The sequence below is a fragment of the Notechis scutatus genome, chromosome 3, assembly GCF_049901735.1.
Source record: "Notechis scutatus isolate UNSWTSFEM ecotype Mainland chromosome 3, rNotScu1.2, whole genome shotgun sequence".
NCBI lineage: Eukaryota > Metazoa > Chordata > Lepidosauria > Squamata > Elapidae > Notechis > Notechis scutatus.
Window position 1 is genome coordinate 88,238,367 of NC_142011.1, and position 18,677 is coordinate 88,257,043.

The 18,677-nt window shown below is 37.4% G+C and overlaps 1 protein-coding gene and 1 long non-coding RNA gene across 22 annotated transcripts in view; one reads left to right on the top strand and one right to left on the bottom strand.

Annotated features, from left to right (window-relative positions):
* Window positions 1–12,886, bottom strand: part of LOC148131275 (uncharacterized) — a 28,742-nt gene extending 15,856 nt beyond the window's left edge. Inside the window, exons 1-2 of the long non-coding RNA XR_015748664.1 lie at window positions 12,755–12,886; window positions 224–319 (exon numbers count right to left, since the gene is read on the bottom strand). This is a non-coding gene — a long non-coding RNA (uncharacterized LOC148131275). The remainder of the gene's footprint in view (window positions 1–223; window positions 320–12,754) is intronic.
* LOC113414723 (uncharacterized) overlaps window positions 1–18,102 on the top strand; it is a 53,532-nt gene extending 35,430 nt beyond the window's left edge. Inside the window, exons 24-39 of one of the 21 annotated variants that reach the window (XM_087960691.1) lie at window positions 764–802; window positions 902–934; window positions 3,152–3,193; window positions 4,154–4,195; window positions 4,704–4,757; window positions 5,121–5,156; window positions 6,855–6,890; window positions 7,894–7,929; window positions 8,313–8,357; window positions 8,747–8,791; window positions 8,958–8,993; window positions 9,363–9,407; window positions 10,075–10,119; window positions 12,175–12,219; window positions 12,329–12,370; window positions 15,108–18,102. In XM_087960691.1, the coding sequence (XP_087816817.1) occupies window positions 764–802; window positions 902–934; window positions 3,152–3,193; window positions 4,154–4,195; window positions 4,704–4,757; window positions 5,121–5,156; window positions 6,855–6,890; window positions 7,894–7,929; window positions 8,313–8,357; window positions 8,747–8,791; window positions 8,958–8,993; window positions 9,363–9,407; window positions 10,075–10,119; window positions 12,175–12,219; window positions 12,329–12,370; window positions 15,108–15,203 (717 nt within the window). In that variant the 3' untranslated portion in view covers window positions 15,204–18,102. The remainder of the gene's footprint in view (window positions 1–763; window positions 803–901; window positions 935–3,151; window positions 3,194–4,153; window positions 4,196–4,703; window positions 4,758–5,120; window positions 5,157–6,854; window positions 6,891–7,893; window positions 7,930–8,312; window positions 8,358–8,746; window positions 8,792–8,957; window positions 8,994–9,362; window positions 9,408–10,074; window positions 10,120–12,174; window positions 12,220–12,328; window positions 12,371–15,107) is intronic. The other 20 variants (XM_087960692.1, XM_087960694.1, XM_087960695.1 and 17 more) reach the window with 20 other exon arrangements.
* The last annotated feature ends 575 nt before the right edge of the window (window positions 18,103–18,677 follow it).

Sequence of the window (18,677 nt, forward strand, 5' to 3'; positions counted from 1 at the left end):
ATATAAATTTTGGAATAAAGTTCCTATATCCCCCAAAGTTTTTCCCCCAGGCTAGCATTTTAAGTTGTAATGTTGCATAGTCATTTTTGCATAGGGCAGATCTGGACAAAACAGCAATCTTGGTTTATCATTTACACAAAAACATCCATTGGAAATATATCCTGTCTGCAGGAGAATTCCAGCAAATTTGAAACAATATTTGTTTTGTTTAAATGTGCCTTACCCTGGACTGGGAGAAGTCACAACTTCATGTTCAGACAATATGGCAGGTGATCCTTATAAAGAGAGCTTGGAAGTCATTAGCAGCTGAGCAATCAGTCTAACTTGTCAAAATGCAGCCATGATGAAAGAGGAAGGGACACTTGTTTAATGCAGGTCACTTTAATGAGAAAAGCATGTTTTTGCACTATGAAGAAGTTCTTTAAAATTAAGAGTGTAAAACTTATTTGGCAGGATAACTCATCAAATTAGATAACAATCATGCTCTGTTTGAATATTATAATATAACTGTCTTGTTCAGTGGAAGAAATTAAATTCATTTAGGCTATTTTGAACATTTTGGGCAAAGAATCCAGAATTACTCATTCTTTTCTTATGGTGTAAATAAAAAGCAACCCATCCAAAGTTGGCTGAATTTAATTCTGTTTTAAGACCTCCTGCCAAAACCATAGGCACATCTTCATTAAAAAGATATATTGTATAATCCTTGGTACTTGTATAAGATCCATATTTATAATGTTTTCACTCATTATTTTTCCCATAGGCTGGTTCATCATCTCAGCAAGGTTTTGGAAGTAGCCAGGTAAGGACAGAGCATACTGTATTGGTTTATTCCTACAAAGAATTTTGTGCATTTTTGAATAGACAATTTATATATAAAAAAAACCTTGTTTCTTTGCAGAGTGGTTCATCCCAGCAAGGTTATGGTTCCCAGGTAAAATCAATCTTTCAGTGAATTTGTTTCAGAAAATGCAAAAGCTGCTGCTTGGTTTTCTGTACTTTTCGAATAATAATAATTAGAACAACTGTGGCAAAAGAAAGCGATGATGATGATGATAAGAATAAGTGTCCCTCGGGTCAATCCCAAAACATCTGGGGCATTGTTTGAACACCATCAATCAATTGCAAAAGGCAACTTTACTTGGAACAGTTTTCATCCTACCTTTAACACCATCAAACATCCACATCTGCTAATCTCAGGTCCTTGGGAAAAAAGTCAATAGGTGGATAAAAACCCCAAACCCAGTCTAAACATCTGGCTGACTGTGTCACCAACCATAATATAATATTAAAAACTATTCATCTTTTTGGATGGCTTATCACAACAATCTTTGGAAATAATCAGGTTGACCTATCTTTAATATCCCATCATTTTAATTGTTTCACTCTTGCTTAAAAAGATGGGCCATTTTACAAAGGCCCAGTCTGCACTGAATGAATGAATATTGTTCCTTTATAGGAAGGGTGGGTTTACTTTCTATTGCTCTTGTCAATAGATAGAAAGCAAACAAATAAATAAGCAAACAAGCATTCTATTTTCTTATTTCTTTTTCCCAACAACCTGACTTAAGTTAAAGAGCTTTGGCAGCTCCAGACCTTCACAGACACCAGTTTCAATCTAGATGAGCATAGGAACAAATTAGGGCATCCCACACTTTCCCCTTGGAAATCTAGTGCATATACTCTCTTGACCAATTGCCTTGTAACCAAAGCCTTTTTCTTAGTAGCATCAGATGAAGTAAGCTTTCCTTTACAAACCATTATTTGTTTTCAGACAATTAAATTTCATGTACCTGTGCAGTTTCTGCCTATTTTGTACTCAGAGTATAGAACATCTTTTCAACAAGAAAAATAACCTCTTGTTATAGATTGCATGCACGTGTAAACATACACAAACACACATTATTCTTTTAGAATGGGCATTCTAAATTTGGTGTGATGTTTAATCCACTTACCACTGATGATTGGCAGCTATTGAATGCTGGTTGGGAATGCTGTAGCAGTGCCTGTTACAGACTTTTCTCCTAACATTGATGCAAATTTGAGAATTATTTTTCAATGCTTTCTACTCCACAGAGCTTGAGCAATCACCAGTTTATTAGTAGGATTCTTCCACTGCTTAAGAAGCAGTGAAAAATCATCTCCTTGAACTGCTTTTTTTCCAGTTCTTTTTTGTTGTTACCTCCATCGAGAGCAAGTTCTACTTATACCATGGGTTCTCAGCCTGATTTCAAAATTCTTTGGCAAGAGATTAATTTACTGCTCTGCAAGAGATATGTGTGGACTTCCATGATTTGGCATTAGGAGCAGCTTAGCAGTATCACTTAATGAGAGCAATTAATCCTACAGAGCACTTTGGCATACTCTCCCACGTTCTACAACCCAGACTATCCGACTTAAACCAGGATAACTGGCGAAACAACAAAATGAGTTTTATCTTCAGTTGCATTTTTTAAAATGTAAGATGGGTGAGGGCACCAAGAGGGGGATGGGTGCCACTTCACCTACAGAGCACAGGGGCCCATTATTTTTCTAGCAATTCGTAGCCATCTCCTGCTTGTTCATGCCACATGGAGGCTGGGATGTTGACTCACAATGGAAGCACTATGTGCAGGGGTGGGCTTCAAAATTTTTAGCAATGGGTTCTCTGCCTGGTTGCTGGGTGGAGGTGGCCATGGTGGGTGTGTCCTAGTTGGCCCTCTGCACCATGGTGGGGGGACATTTTTGCCCTCCCTGGGCTCCGGAAGCTTTCCTCGAGCCTCTGGGAAGGCAAAAATGGCGTCCATGGGCTCCGGAGACTCTCTAGAAGCCAGAAACAGGCCCATTTCTGGTCCTCCCGAACTTCCCAGAGGCCCGTTTTTCGCCCTCACCGAGCTTCTGCATGTGCCTGCACTTACCTGCATCCAAAACTACTGTGTGCGTGGGGACTCCTGGGAGGGGCGGGTGGGGTGGGCAGGGCCAGCCAGGAGTGGGATTTGGGGGTTTTCCGAACTGCACAGAATCTTAGCTAGGAGCTCTCCCGAACCCCTGCGAATCCCCAACAGCCCATCTCTGACTATGTGATCAATATACTGTATAGCAGTGATTGAGATACTATATTCTCTTAAAAAGAAATAGCTGTATGCCTTTGTTTCTTTTTGCCTTACTACAGGGTGGTTCGTATTCTCAAGGGAACAGAAATCCGTGTGATGGGGTAGGTCCTTTTTTCTAAACCACCTACCTTGATTTAAATGGCAGATTAATCTGACAATCTTTCCCAATGGCTGTTGGATGTGGCAAATATCATAACATTGCAGCTTATGTGGAATGTTAAGTAATAGCATGATAATTCACGTTTTGTTTTAAATAAAATACAATAGCTTCAGTCAAAGGAGACTTTCTGTTATTTTCCTTCTGTGCATTCTCAATTATGTTATGGTATTTTAAACTAATTCTCAGCCATGTTAGAATAATGTGCATCGAATATTAGAAACTGTAAGTCACTAAGGAAATGTATTGTTTGCAATATGCTAAAACCTTTTTATTTATGTATTAATCAAATTTGTATAGCTGCCCAACTCACCAAAAGCAACTCTGAAGCTATTACTTAAGAGATGAAGCTAAACTAGAAACCTCCTAGTTAATGTTGTTAACAAATAGGTTAACAAACAGGTTAACATTCAAGTAATGATGGAAATATTTTATGAAGTCATGCAAAATAAATTGCTTATGTTTTCCCTTCATATAGCTAATAAAAAAAATAATTGAAAGCTTTTACTGCATGTTGTAGGTGGAAGGGTTGATCTAGAATGTACACTAAATCAGATTACAAAGGTGTAGTTTATTTTGCAATGATTGAAAAGTCTCAACTTTGACAAGGAAGAAAGATAAAACTTAAATATGCAACCTGAGCAGGATGAAGCTGACTCATATATCAATGGAAACTACCAGCCTCACTTTCACCACTAGTGTAAACTAAACTGAAAAGCATCACAGAAAAATATGGCAAATTACTTTCATCACGTTGTTGAGGGAATAGCTGTGTCCATTAATCTAGGTTGTTTAATCTTTGTTTGTCTCGGAACGGAAAGACTTGTAGTTCCTAATGAAAAATTACCCCAAAACAAAAAAGAGTACATTTTTATTATACATGAACATGTGTTTTCCCTTCCAGAGCACTATTGGCAAAATAATCAGCAGTAGCAACTGTCCAAAGGTAAATATGTTTTTCCTCCCTGTAATTGTACAATTTGATAGGAAAAAGATACCAACGGGAATCATATTCATTCTATCCATGGCTGGGATGTTCTAGTTCAGGGGTATCCAACCTTGGCAACTTTAAGACTTGTGGACTTCAACTCCCAGAATTCCTCAGCCAGCAAAGCTGGCTGAGGAATTCTGGGAGTTGAAGTCCACAAGTCTTAAAGTTGCCAAGGTTGGACACCCCTGTAATCTAGATAGTTCAAATAATTTCTGTGTGAAAACAGGTATATAAGTGGGATAAGGGCAATTGTGCTTTTAATTGTGCTTTTTCCTTTGAGGAACCTCAAATCATAGCCAATATTGCCCTCTACTGTTAACTGGTTCTATACACAAATGATAGGCCTCTTTACATAGAGAGTACATGTGACATATGTGGGTATTGAAGTCATTGTTTTGAGTAATGCATTTATTCAAGAAAAAAATTTAACTGCACATATTAACTTTATACATTTCCTGTACAGGGGGTATCAAGTGGATCCTATGGCAGCAGCAGCAGCAGCAGCCAATATGGACAGGTAAAAATATTGTTTGGTGTAGATATTATATCATTGTACATTTCTGAGGAAAAAACGTATGCCCTGTTTGATATTCTGAACAATATTAGAACTTTGCATGGATCTTGATGATATACGTAAGGAGTGAATACTTTTTCACCAGTTGTATTACTTTAGTAAAGGAGAATGATAAGAGATTAGGAAAGAGAAGTACCGGTAGCTCTCTCTCTCTCTCTCTCTCTCTCTCTCTCTCTTGTGTGTGTGTGTGTGTGTGTGTGTGTGTGTGTGTGTGTGTAAAATATAGAAGTAAGACAAAAAGAGGCTATAGCAGCTTTGTACTTTGTCCTTGGATAATTTTGATTATTTTCTGCACATTATGGTCAGAGTGGATCCTACGGCAGCAGCAGCCAATATGGACAGGTAAATATTCTTTTGATATAAAAAATATATGCAACATATTAGAACAATATATGTATATATTAGAACAATTAATCAGTAGAATGACTTGCCTCCAGAAGTTGTGGGTGGTTTTTAAGAAGACATTGACCAGACATTTGTCCAAAATGACATAGAATTTCCTGTTTGAGCAGGAAGTTGGATTAGAAGACCTTGGAGGTTATATGCCTTAATAACACAAAAGAAAGCTAGAATTGTAGAGTTGGAATCTAGAACAATCTAAAAAACAACTGTCTTATAGATCCTACTGTCAGGAATTCCTTCATAGTTAAATGAAATCAAGGTACCTGTGACTTATAACCATAACGATCCATAATTTCTTGGGTTATAGAAATTCATTCTTTAATGGTCTTCCTCATATGTGTCTGAACATAGCTATCCGTCTAAATGTTTTTTTCTCCAGAGTCAGTATCCCCAAGATATTACAGTTTAATACAGCCTTAATTTAGGGTGATTATAATTTCATTTCAGAAAAAAATAAATTCCTTTCTCACCCCTATAGAATAGATGGTCTATGTCTTCCTTAATCTTGGGTCCTGTACCAGAGGCTTGGGAGTTTGAGGATTCTGCATAGGATCGTATTATTTTCCACATCTTCTCAAGTTCCTCCTTTACATACACACAGACACACACCACTACCACCACCACCACCACCACACTCTCAGCCACTCACTTATTCTGCCTAATAGAAAATATATACATATAAATGTAATCTATTTATCATCATCACAAAATCTCCAGAACCGTAAAGCCTACAAACTTGAAATTTGACATATATGTTCCTCTTGGTTTCTAGGTGCTCACTAAGAAAGGATTTTTTGAAATGACCATCAGAACATTAGTATTTTGTATATTATTATTAACATGCTCTGATGCTAAGGAGTTCTACTCCCCCTCCCCACCTGGAAAGAAATCTGTTCCAAATGCAAAACACAAGGAGAGGAGAGGAGTTTCAGTTTCAGTTTTAGTTTCATAGCAGCAACCAGCTTTAATACAGAATAGTTGAGATATGCCACACCCAGGCTCCTTGCTGTCTCCTTGCTCACACAACAAATAGTTTCAGTTTCCAAACAGCCCTCAACTCTCACACACTGACAGGACGCTAGCCAGATGAATACAGATGGATGCTGGTAGGCAGAGGCAGATTTTTTCCCCTTATTTTTCTCCCCAAAAACTAAGCCCAACCACATAGTTTCGTAGTGAAGCATGGGTATCAAGCTTGTTCTTTCATAATGTTTAAATCACTCAGTTTCTTGGGAATTAGGTAGTCTATAAATATACTGTATGTAACTAACAAGCAAACAAATCAATAATTTATTTGAAGAGTGGGTCATATTGCACTAGCAGCTAATGTAGACAGCTTAAAAACTTCTGGCTATTACTAATGCATTCAATATAGTGTAGGTCTCAGTAATACTGATAGATAAGGATATTAGGGCTGCACATGATTCTAAAATGCTTCGGAAGTGTTTTGCACCTCCTTCAAGGGATTCATTAAAATTAGGGTTACTTTTAATGCAAGCAGAGTTTCTTTCAGGGCTTGCAAAAAAGGAAAAAAAGGACTTGCTTTAATTAATAGCAGAACGGTTTGTTAGAGATCTGAAATGTCTCTTCCAAAGTATCATAAAATAAAAATTGTAATTTTTAAACGTTTTCTTACAGAGTGGATCATATGGCAGCAACAGCCAGTATGGACAGGTAAAACTATCGTTTAAATACAGTAGATATCTAATAATGGCAATATGTGACAATAGCCAGAGATGAGCAAAGAAATCCTATACGTAGATCAAGTCAAAGGAAGGAGGTTATGTAACTGCTGTGGACAGAGGCCAAATATTGAATCCAATGCCTAAAAACAGTCCAGGACGGAAGGGAAGAAAAGCCTCAGGTAGAAAATGCAAATGTGGTTTGGAAAACTTAGTTCTGGTCACAGACTTCCTGAAAGCAACCAATGCCAAGTAATAAGGGGCAGGAGTTTCCACTGGAGCTATGAAAAAGAATCAAGACGAGAGTTTGAAGCCCAACTCCTTTTTCTAATCAAAGGTGGAAAGACTTCAGCTGCACAGTGACGACCACCACTCAACATTTTTGATATGCCCTCCCCTGGGCATCACAGATTCTAGGTCTTTGTACTACACTTACATGAGACAGTCGATACGTTCCCACAGACAAATGAGGACGTACTGAAGCCCACATTTCTGTACTGCTGCAGAAGACAACGCCATAAGTACCAGCCCCACAGATTCAATAGATCATAATCTTGTCACTGCCAATCCTGACATAACTGTCCTAGGAGGGGTCTTGATTACTATGACCGTCCTCTCAAAACTTGTTTCAGGAATATCATCTACACAAGATGCAGCCCCAACATTCCTGTCTGGGCAGAAATGCCAGCAATCCAGACTAGAGGGGGAAAGATTATTTGCCAGGATTCCAAAGTGAGGGACCAGATACTGCCAGAAGGAAAGCCAAAGGCACACATATGGGCAGAGGCTACCTTCACAAGTTGCCTCCCTGGGAAACAGAAGACACTTCCTAGCAGGAAGAAGGGGATTTATTTAAAATTTATTTGTGTGTGTGTGTGTGTTTATGTTTGTCCATTTTTAAATGCTTTGTTTGTCATAACATATAGAAAGTTGCAGGCCTAGCATTTTGAAGTAATGTATATTAATGTTAAATCTTAATTTATATTTCTGTGCAGAGTGGATCCTATGGGAGCGGCAGCCATTATGGACAGGTAAAACTATGCTACCATATAATGTCAGGCTCCAAAAAAACCCCAAAGAAAGATATGCAGAGAAAGCCGTTTCCTTTATTGTTCCTGACCTATGGACAGAATCTTGCCAGACTACTTGCATCATTAAAGATAGACACTGAGAACCTGTAGGGAGGAGTTCTCTTGACCCTTTTCCTCCTAACCAAACTACCTCAACTGTGCTCTCTCTTGCTCCCCTGGAATACCACCTGTCCCTTCTTTGAATCCGAACTAATTCTCACCATATAATGTGTGTAAAAAAAGGCCTACAATAAAAATAAAAATGAGCATTTTGCACCTTCTGAATGTAAGTAGCACTCTTCTGCAGCTTTATGAATTGTTTTTATAATATATTTGCTATACAGACTGGACAAAGCGGATCCTATGGGAGCAGCAGCCAATATGGACAGGTAAAATCGTTTTGTTGTACGATATATGTAGAAAATGTGCTCTAGCAATAGATCAAAATGGGCATTTTGGTTTATTGCTGCTTCTAAAATACAGTATAATAACATGGGCATTTCTGTTTATTGTAATTTCGGAATATAAAAAGCAGGTTTTTGAAGTTATATTAATGGGGCCTTTTTTACACTGGAGATGGCTGGTAAAATAAGAGAGAAGATTCCACTTCTATACTGCAAATGTACTGGGTTACTATCTTGTTAATTTTAATGTTTTTATATTTGTGTGTTTATTGTAAGCTGCCCAAAATCTCTCTAAAGAGTGAGATGGGAGTTGTATAAATTTAATAAACAAACAAACAAATAAATAAATGTTTTATAATGTATTTTCTGTACAGACTGGACAGAGCGGATCCTATGGGAGCAGCAACCAATATGGACAGGTAAAATTGCGTTACCATATGATTTGTGTAGAAAATATGCTACAGTAATAAATAATCACAAAAAAGAAATGTGCATTTCTATGTATTTCAGCTTCTGAGTATAAAAAAGCAGCCTTGCTTAAATGTATTGTTTTATGATTCTTCCTCCCCCCGTATTTTTTGACAGAGTGGATCCTATGGGAGCAGCAGCCAATATGGACAGGTAAAACTGTTTTATTGTATGACACATGTAGAAAATGTGCTATAGTAATAGATCAAAATGATCGTTTTGGTTTATTGCTGCTTCTAAATATAACAACATGGGCATTTCTGTTTATTGTAATTTTGGAATATAAAAAGCAGCTTAGAGCAGTTATATTAATGGGGGGCATTTTACACTGGAGGTGGCTGGTAAAAGTAAGAGAGAAGGTCCTATCTCTATATTGCAAGGGTTCCTCGCTTTATCTAAGTCTTATTAATTTTAATGTTTGTATATTTGTGTGTTTATTGTATTGTAAGCCACCCAAAGTGAGATGGGAGTCATATAAATTTAAGAAATAAATAAATGTTTTATAATGTATCTTTTGTTCAGGCTGGGCAGAGCGGATCCTATGGGAGCAGCAGCCAATATGGACAGGTAAAAAACTGTTATTGTATGATGTATGTAAAAAAAAAAGTGCTTATAGCAATAGATAATACAAAGAAAGATGAGCATTTCCATTTACTTTCAGTTGCTTTGTGCAAATATATTAATATTTTTATATGCATTTTCTGTACTGAGTGCTGCAGCTCTCAATATGGAAAGGTAAATATTGAGCAATGTATAGATAATATATTTTATGGACAGATGTAAACTATTTCTTAAAACTTAACATTGATGTTTATTTCTGCTCTGAATGTAAAAAAGATCTGTCTATCTATCTATCTATCTATCTATCTATCTATCTATCTATCTATCTATCATCTATCTATCACATGGATGTCACACTTGCAGTGTCATGTTGCCATCACGTGACATTTTGCAATGTTTTCCCATTTGTGGAGCTGGGATGGGCCTGGCCTGCACATGTTGTATCCAGCCCATGAGCTTGACACCCCCGATCTATCATCTGCCTGGACAACTTAAACACTTTTCTAAAACAGTCCCAGGGTAATTGTTTTCTATTATTCTTGTCAACATGGGTGACCTTCTTGGATAAGACACACTTGCATAATTTTTTAATTCCATGCTCCTCAGGCTATGATATTTAAGTGGCTCTCTCATGTTAAGAAATAATTGGATCCATTTCTTATTTCCTTGGCAGGGTTCACAAACTAGTGGAGGCTCCAATATTAAGGGTTGTGGTGAAGTAAGTATAGAATAGTTCATATAAAATAAGTAATATTTTATTTTGAAATAGTAACCTTTCACTTATTTCTCAAATGACATAAAGTTGTAACCCCACTCAACCATATCCCTTAGAAATGCTTATTATGTTCAAGTATCACAATGAGCGACACAATGGCCTAGAAGTGAAGACACTCGCCTCCCACTCTCAGGAGGCTGAGAGTTCAATCCTAGGCAGTGACAGATGTTTCTCTATTAAGATGCAAGGAGAAAATATCAGCTGTGAACTCCTCGTAGGATTCAGGAAGGGTATCTGGCCAGTAAACGCTGAGCTCTGTTCAATCACCTAGACTCCATCCCAATAAAAGGGATTACAGGATCGTAAAATGAAAAAAATAAGTATCAAGATGTTATTAATCTGCAATTTCCAAAACTGGCCATAATGAAATTGCCTGTCCTGTGAAAAAAACACAATATTGAGAATGAATAAAGCCTTGCTGTTTTCTTCCCCTGGCACACACCCTTGATGAGATTAGGAACTTCTCTTCTACTTTAATTGCAGTTTAACTTCGCTTGTCTGAACCTTAAATTGTGTGGTAACTAAGGGATGAATATGCTCCATCAAAAGTATCATTCAAAATATGAATGTATTGTCTTTTTTCTGTAGATAATTTTTTTTTTATTTGTAGATAAAAAGCAGGGCTCTTTAAGATTAAGAAAGTTTTTTTTCAGAAATCTTTGCATTTTTCAAATTTACAATATGGGTCGGTAAAATTATAGTTGATATTAAAAAAAACTATTTTCTGCTTTCTTTCTCACACATTTTAATAACACCAAATACCATTTAAAAGTGTCAGTACAACCTATTCATGCTATATCACTTCTATATCAGTCTGAGCATTTTTTTTTTTCCTATTTAAAGCAGTTTCAAAAGTAGTGCTTGGTTAAATTAAAGATTTCTCTTTTGCTCATGCCGTTTCTAGACTCTTTGAAGGCAATATTCCTCAATTAGAACTATTAATATGAATATATATTTAGATCACTTTTATTACCTTAGTTGTCATGACTGTTGATTATGATGATATTTCAAATCTCTTAACAGTCTCTACTAATTGTACGTAATACTAGGAAATACTTTTTTCTTCCACTTTATGTTTTATATAAATTCAGAATAATCCTAATGACAGAAGTTACACCTAATATTACTTTGGTTGTAAAGCAGTCCTTTGTTTCTTAGACTTTATCTCCAAAGTTTTTATTTATTCCTCCAACAGATCACAACTCTGCTAACATAAGAAAGGCCTTCAAGGGGAAAAAAAAAAGATTTCTATGTTTCGTTATGACTTTGTTTTCATTTCTATGCATTTGGAGAAAATCCTTTCTGAAGAAAAGGAAACAATTAGAGTACAATGGAGCGAAATATTTAACTTTCCCTTGGTTGTTGTTTTTAATTAGTGTCTTTTCTTTGAATTTTAAATTTTCTTTGAAGAAAATTTTTTTTCGAACTTGAAAAGAAGACGTTGGCTGTCTTGGATTTTTCCTGCAACAGCTTTTACACTTATTTTGCGCCCATGCTTTTCTTAACTTATGAATGGCACTACTGTTCAGCTTTTTCTGATGAATGAGTAGCAAGATTTTTATATGGGATCAATTATAAACCTTTCAAATTAGAGCTGCACACTACATTGTATACAATATAGTGTTTCCTGTACCTCTTTGCTGCCATCTAGTGGCTGTGTGGATTTCCTAGTACAGTATTCTTATTTAGGTTACAATATTCTGAGTGGATTATTGGTTTGCTTTTTGAAATTCCAGGAACTGTAATACAAGATATGGTGACTTCACCATGCTAGAGCTGTGCCTATTCTGATAGAATGAGCATTGTTTAAAAGTACCTTTTACCCATATTTTTCTGTAGTCTTTCAGATAAAATTGGCCAAGTGGGAAAAGTTAGTTCGGATGTTTTGACAATCAAGCTGTGGATAGATCTGACTGACTTTGCACTGGCATAATTTAGGACACCAAAGACCGGTTGTTTTCATTTCATTTCATTGTTATAATATTTTTACTTTAACAGAAGAACCCAAGAAACTGTAGACGCAAAAGGGCTGCATCAGCTCCAGTAAGTACACTGGCTAACCAAATGGAGATTTTCTTTAAATCAGATAAAAGTAGGAAGGATTCCTGCATCAAACTAACCTGGTTTATGACTTGTGTTTTCTCTTCCACAGAATATACTTAAGACGTTGATCAATAAGATTCGGGGAAAGAGGGTATGTGCTTCTCATCACTATAAGTTCTGATTCACTTTGCTTTGTGAATGTGAGGGGTGTTTTGTTTTGTTTTTACTTTAAGCTCAGTGGTGGGATTCAAATTTTTTTTACTACCGGTTCTGTGGGCGTGGCTTGGTGGGCATGGTAGAGGAAGGATTAAATCTCCATTCCCACCCTACTCCAGAGGAAGTATACTGTAAAATCTACATTCCCTCTCCACTCCTGGGGGAAGGTTACCATAGGTTCTCTGAACCAGTGGTGGCATTCGACTGGTTCTGCCCAGTTCTGGAGAGCCCGATAGCGGCAATAAGGAGCGGAGACGGAACCGGTTCTCTCCGCTGCTCTGTGTTTGGCCCACCTACCCGCCCAGCCTCCCATACTCACTTTTATGGCCAGAATTCGAAGTGCAGCTGCTTTGCGTGGTGCAGAATAGCACTGCGTGGCAGCTGCTGCAGCAACCAGCATCGTGTAGGCTTGCAGAAGGCGAGTTAGAATGCCTCTGCGCCTGCGCAAAGTGCACGTTTGGCATGCGCGTGCACAGCACACCCACCAAGCCACGCCCACCAAACCGGTAGCAACTTTATTTGAATACCATTACTGCTCTGAACTACTCAAAATTTCCGCTACCGGTTCTCTAGAACCGGTCAGAACATGCTGAATACCACCTCTGTTTAAGCTCTTTTGCTTTCAGATATAAAGATCTCTTTGTCAACCCTTAAGAGAAAAAGACACTATTTCTGACAATAATCAGACACATTTATTTGCTTATCCCAGTTCTGGTTGCTACTTATATTTTCAATTAACATCTTCTATTCTAATTGATTAGTGTCTAGGTTCAGAAACTACTAAGTAGCATCAGGTCTGATATGTAACTGCAGTGGGAAACCACTGAGGAATGCCAGAGTTACAGGCTGAATTGAAAAGTTTTAAAAAATCATTCAGAAAAGATAATAACCTGCTACATTTTTAATACTACAAAGTAATCTGTATCTAGAAGAGGAACTGTTGATATTGCTGGCTGATTTCCATGCTAGGGTAAAAGTTATGTTGGCACATGTTTTATCTTCCAAAGAAGGCTTGGTCAATAATGTCATATCAGAACAGTGTATTTTCACAATCTGTTGATTTATCTCAGTAACTAGTGCATGAGCTCCCAATGATTATCTCTTGGTATAATAGTCATTACTTACTGATTAGATTTTTATAGTTTCCCAAGGCATTAAATGAAAAGAAAACTAAATAAAGAGCAACCAGAAGTGAAAAAGCACTGACAAAAATTATTTTCTTACTTTTGATTTGAACTTCAAATTCCTTTCCATCAGTCATAGAACTGCCCAAAATTCAATACACACTACAATTGTTTTCTATATGGGGAAAATATGCGTGCCCCATGGTAATAACAGAATCAAAGAAATACTTTATGACTTTTTGTCCAAAAAAATTTCAAATTATGACTTTTCCAACCAAAACAACAACTCCTATATATTCAGAATTTACAAAATGTTACGGTCTCAAAATGTTCTAACCTCAAAAGACTTGATTATGTCCGTCATTTAAACTTGGGACTGCTTGAAATAGAAGTTTTCTACTAGTATATATTATTATATAAAAGTAAAAAGTTGAGCCTTAAGTTACTACCATATTCTACTGCACCAAAAGAATTCAGAAATCAAAGCCTTTTTTTCTTTTTCCCTCTGCCCTGAACTTTTTTCTCTTTCCCTTTTCATCCTTATTTTTCCATTATTTTTATTTTTCTTTGTATATTTTGTATTTTATATTTTGATAAACCAGTACAATTTGTAAATGTAAAGAAATAGAAGTTTTCCACAAATGTTGAACACTACAGTATTTATGTCTTGTTTACAACATGCACTTTCAGGTTTATGAAATACGACATTAAAGACAAGAGCGGGCATTATAAATCCCACGTAGTGTGTTTTAAGGGATATATAAAATGACATTTTACAGAAGCATGAAGTAATAAATAGATTATAAACAACTATAAAGGAGCTGTGGTGGCACAGTGGTGAGAACTCAGTATTACAGGGGTTTGGTCCTGATTGGCTCAAGGTTGACTCAGTCTTCCATTGTTGGGGGCAATATGCTGATTCTGTAAACCATTTAGAGAGGCCTGTAAAGCACTGTGAAGTGGTATATACATCTAAGTGCTGATACTATAAATGGCATCAAAAGGCTCTTCCAGGCAGTCCTGCCCAAATTCATGTTATCTACCAATTATTCAGGTGGCGAAAAAGTATGCGCCAACATAAAATATACCGCTCTTACTATTGTCCCCTGTTTTACTACAGCAAAAGGCCAGCGTTGTCCTCATAGCTATTTCTAAGCATGACTAAACATGCTTCAGGAAAGAAGATAAACCTGAATTTAAAAATATAGTCCAGCTGACAGATTGCAGTTAAAGAAGTAGGATACAGAGCGAAGTGGGAGGGAACTTACCTAAAGCTTCTGATCAATGCAATCCCTCCACTACATATATGACCTGTTCACTGAAAGAGCAGGAGGAAGCAGGTAATAATTAGAATAAGTGAGTTCCATCTTATACAAGTCCTGAAAGTTGTGAATATCTAAGGAACCCAGCAAGATCCAAAAGAGGCAAACAACACGTGGATGGAGGTGGTAGGCAGTCAAGAAGCACTGAATATGGGTGGTGGCCCATATTTCTCACATAATTTGTAACAACATAATGAAGCATCTTTAATTGCTATCTTTATTTCAGAACGAACCCTTTAATTCAGAACAAATTCATGACCAGGTAAGAATTTCAGCTTCATTTTGTTTAAATAGTAAATTTAAATTGGTAAATAGTTTCTAGAATTAGGGTTTTTAAGAGCCTAATCAGATTACCATGTTAAAGTGCTATTCATCAGTTCTTGAACCAACAGAAAAGTGTGGCTTTGATTGCCTTAATAACAACACAGGCAATTACTAAGGAAATGATTGATGGGTTTTCCCAATTTCTTTCCTGTACCTGCAAAGCCTTGCCTTCTGCTTGTTTAGGAGAATGATCAGAAATCCTTCCACTAATGTGGGCAAGGTTGAGTGAGGACAAGCAAGTGCTTGAAATGTCATATTTAGGTGTTACGATGTCTGGGTGGGTTGTCTGGGTGGGTTGAGCCTGGAAAAATTAGAAGAAAGAAACCTGAGTCCCTTATCAAAATCCTATTTGCTCCACACCCAAGGCTGCAGAATGCAGACGTCTGTTATCACATAAGGGTGGGAGAAAGAAGGAGTGTTCAAATATAATGGTTTGATATAAATATGGCTTGCTTCCTAGGTCCTGCAGTAGCTGAACTTCTTTGTTATCTGACCTTCTTTGAATCTACAATTAAAGCAACCTATCTATCTGACCTTGTCCTTGATTCCTTGCTGCTAGCTCCAGAGAGCAGGTTTGAGTTCCTAGAAAGAGACTTATTTCTGTGCACGACGTGAAGCTCTGATAGCAAAACAAGTTATTCCTATTCCCAGTCCCATAGAAGAAGAGAATTCTTTTAAGACTCCAAGATTAAAACCATGGCTATCAACCTTCTTGCAAATTAACTGATGGTTATATTGGTTGCCGACCTTTTATTCCAATATCAGAATTATGGGTTGACTCAGATTGAACAAGCGGAACTGTTGTTATTGGGCTCTTGTGTGCCTCTACCAAAGATCCAGCAATTGTAGAAACAAGTTAAAAAAAACCTGACACACAACAACAGGAATCTTGGCAAATATTCTGCCTTTCTTGTTCTGTATGATTTGTACACCTCTCTAACACTTAAGGATTTTTTTCCCACAAATTGCTCTCAAGATTTATAATTGGAAGGTGAATCAGAATGGGTAACTTCTCTTCTCTAACAAGGAAACCATTCCACATGAAAGTATGTTGCTGATCTCCAGTCAGGTTGCCAGTTGGAATAAAAGAGGCTTAAATGGCTAATTGGAAGCAGTACTATCAGGTAAAAGAGAGGATTACAAAGACTTTGCCTATATTAATCCAACTATGCTTGGGGATTGATGGGAGGTCTGAGGAACTGTGGCAGAGAATGGATGGGTCACCACTATTATCTCTTGTTCTATCCTTCTCTGTCAACTAATTGGACACTTTGGATGTTGAAGCCCTGGAGTTGGGTTGTACGGTGCTCACATTGACCACTTTACATGGCAATATCCTTCTCAGATCCTCAGCTCTCCCTTCCAAAACATCAACAACATCATGAGCTCTGTTAACTATTAGAGATCATAACCCAATTCCTTTCATCTGGAATTCTTCTGGATTTCACTTCTTATTCCCTGGTTTCTGGTGGCTTCAATTTACAACAGATGTGAAAGTTGATATTTTTATCATTGTATGAAGCTTCATACTACCTAGACAGCAGAACTGCTGCACTCTCCCCATAACTACAAGGATTAATGAACACAGTTTGCTTTGGACTTTATTACTCATTACCACATGTTTGCTTGGATGCCATTATAATACTACTGGACCTTTTCTCTAAAATGGCGCTTTTCATCCCTTTTTGTTGCCTTCCATACATTCCTGAGAACCACAGATTGACTGATCATTTTATTCTGGACAGAGGCCACTCAATTCACAGAACATTTTTAATGGCATTGTATCGACAATTGAATTAGTTCCACTTGTCATCCACAATCTGACAGGAATGGGAAGAACAACACTTTCTTTGCTGCATAAATGACCAACTCAAAACCTGGCCTGAGGTTTAGCTGTGGTTCAATTAATTCATGCCTCTACTCAAATGTCTTAATTTCAGGCTGTTTATGATACTGCTTGCACCTGCTGCTTGATACTTCTTGACTTCCTCTCATTCCATTTTTACCATAAACTGCAAGATATGCTGTGACTCTTCAAGGATCCTGCAAATGCCCTGCTACCCATACCAAAAGGAAGACCATTCTATTGCTGTAAGATACAACTGGCTTTCTCCTAGGTTCCAGTCTTCAATGCAACTGTCTAAGAAGTTGTATGCCAAGTTTATTGGACTGTTTGTGGAACTTACATAGATCAATACCATTAACTTTTGTGTGCAGCTTCCATCTATACTAAAAGTACATTTGGTCTTTTGCCAATCCTTCCTGGGTCAAAAATGCCCCTTTTGCTCTTTGTGCACTTCAGCTCTGTCCTTTCTCTGTAAAGGAAACTGACCTGGGAAAAGGAGGAAAGCAAATGTATCAGTAACAAGAGGAACACAGAAACTACCACCCCAAACTTTTAATGGGGTGGGGGACGGGGACAATTCTGGATGAGGGAGAAATGATGACAAAGATACTGAGAACTTCTCCAATGTTTGCTAGGAAGTACCCCAGGCAAGAGAAAGGAAGGGCAGATAAATGTAATAAATGAATAATAATAACAGATGTCCCTTAAGGTGGGGAAATTTTGTCTGCTCTACATGATAAATAGGGAGGGAGGGAGGAAACAGGGAAGTAAAATTAGCCTATCCCACATGAGAGTAAGAGAGAAATAGCAATGTCCAGATCCCAGGGAGAAAAGTAATAGTGTGGGGACTGAAGTTGACAGGGCCAGAAGCAATGTGCAGGTGTTTTACACATCTAAGACTGAGAAATTGCCACATAAGTGTGTAAAGAAGAGACATGATATTTAAGCACTGGCTTTGTTACAAATGTATTTTGATTTTTAGACCCTCTGTAATTGTTCTTTGTTGTTAAAGCTATTCTGGTGTCTTCAATAAAAGCAATTTATCTATTCACACTTGTCCTTGATTCTTTGTTACTAACTCCAGAATACAGGTTTGCGTTCTCGGGAGATTCATTTCTGAATTATGGTGGAGCTCTGCAGAGCTTTGATCTTGCTTAGTGATGCAAGAGAATGGAAACAGGCAGCAAGACAGCAAGTCCTTGTAGGGAGGAGTACCCAGAATAGCTTGTGAATGGCCATTAAAGAGGAATATAGCAGGGAAAGGGAAATGATGCTTTCCAACCACATTAAAGTATGGAAAGTATGGTTATATAAAATCCCTTGTTGGAAAAACTGTGGAAAAATATATTGTGCCCTGTGCTGGAAAACCAGCAAAAACCTATTGGAAAAACCTAGTTCTTCGTAGCTTAAATCTATCTTGTATGGAGTAGAAGGTAGAGTTAAGACCTTTAAACAGAGGTCTTTCAGAAGAGCACTAAACCAATGATTGAAAGCAAGTCTAGCACTCTTTCAGAAAGAGCATTAAACCCATGTTTATAAAGAGCCCACATTAGATCTGAGAAGTCCTTCAGAAAGCACTGGTCAGTGTTTGAGCCTTTGCTTCTGCCAGACGTCTGGGCTTTCCAA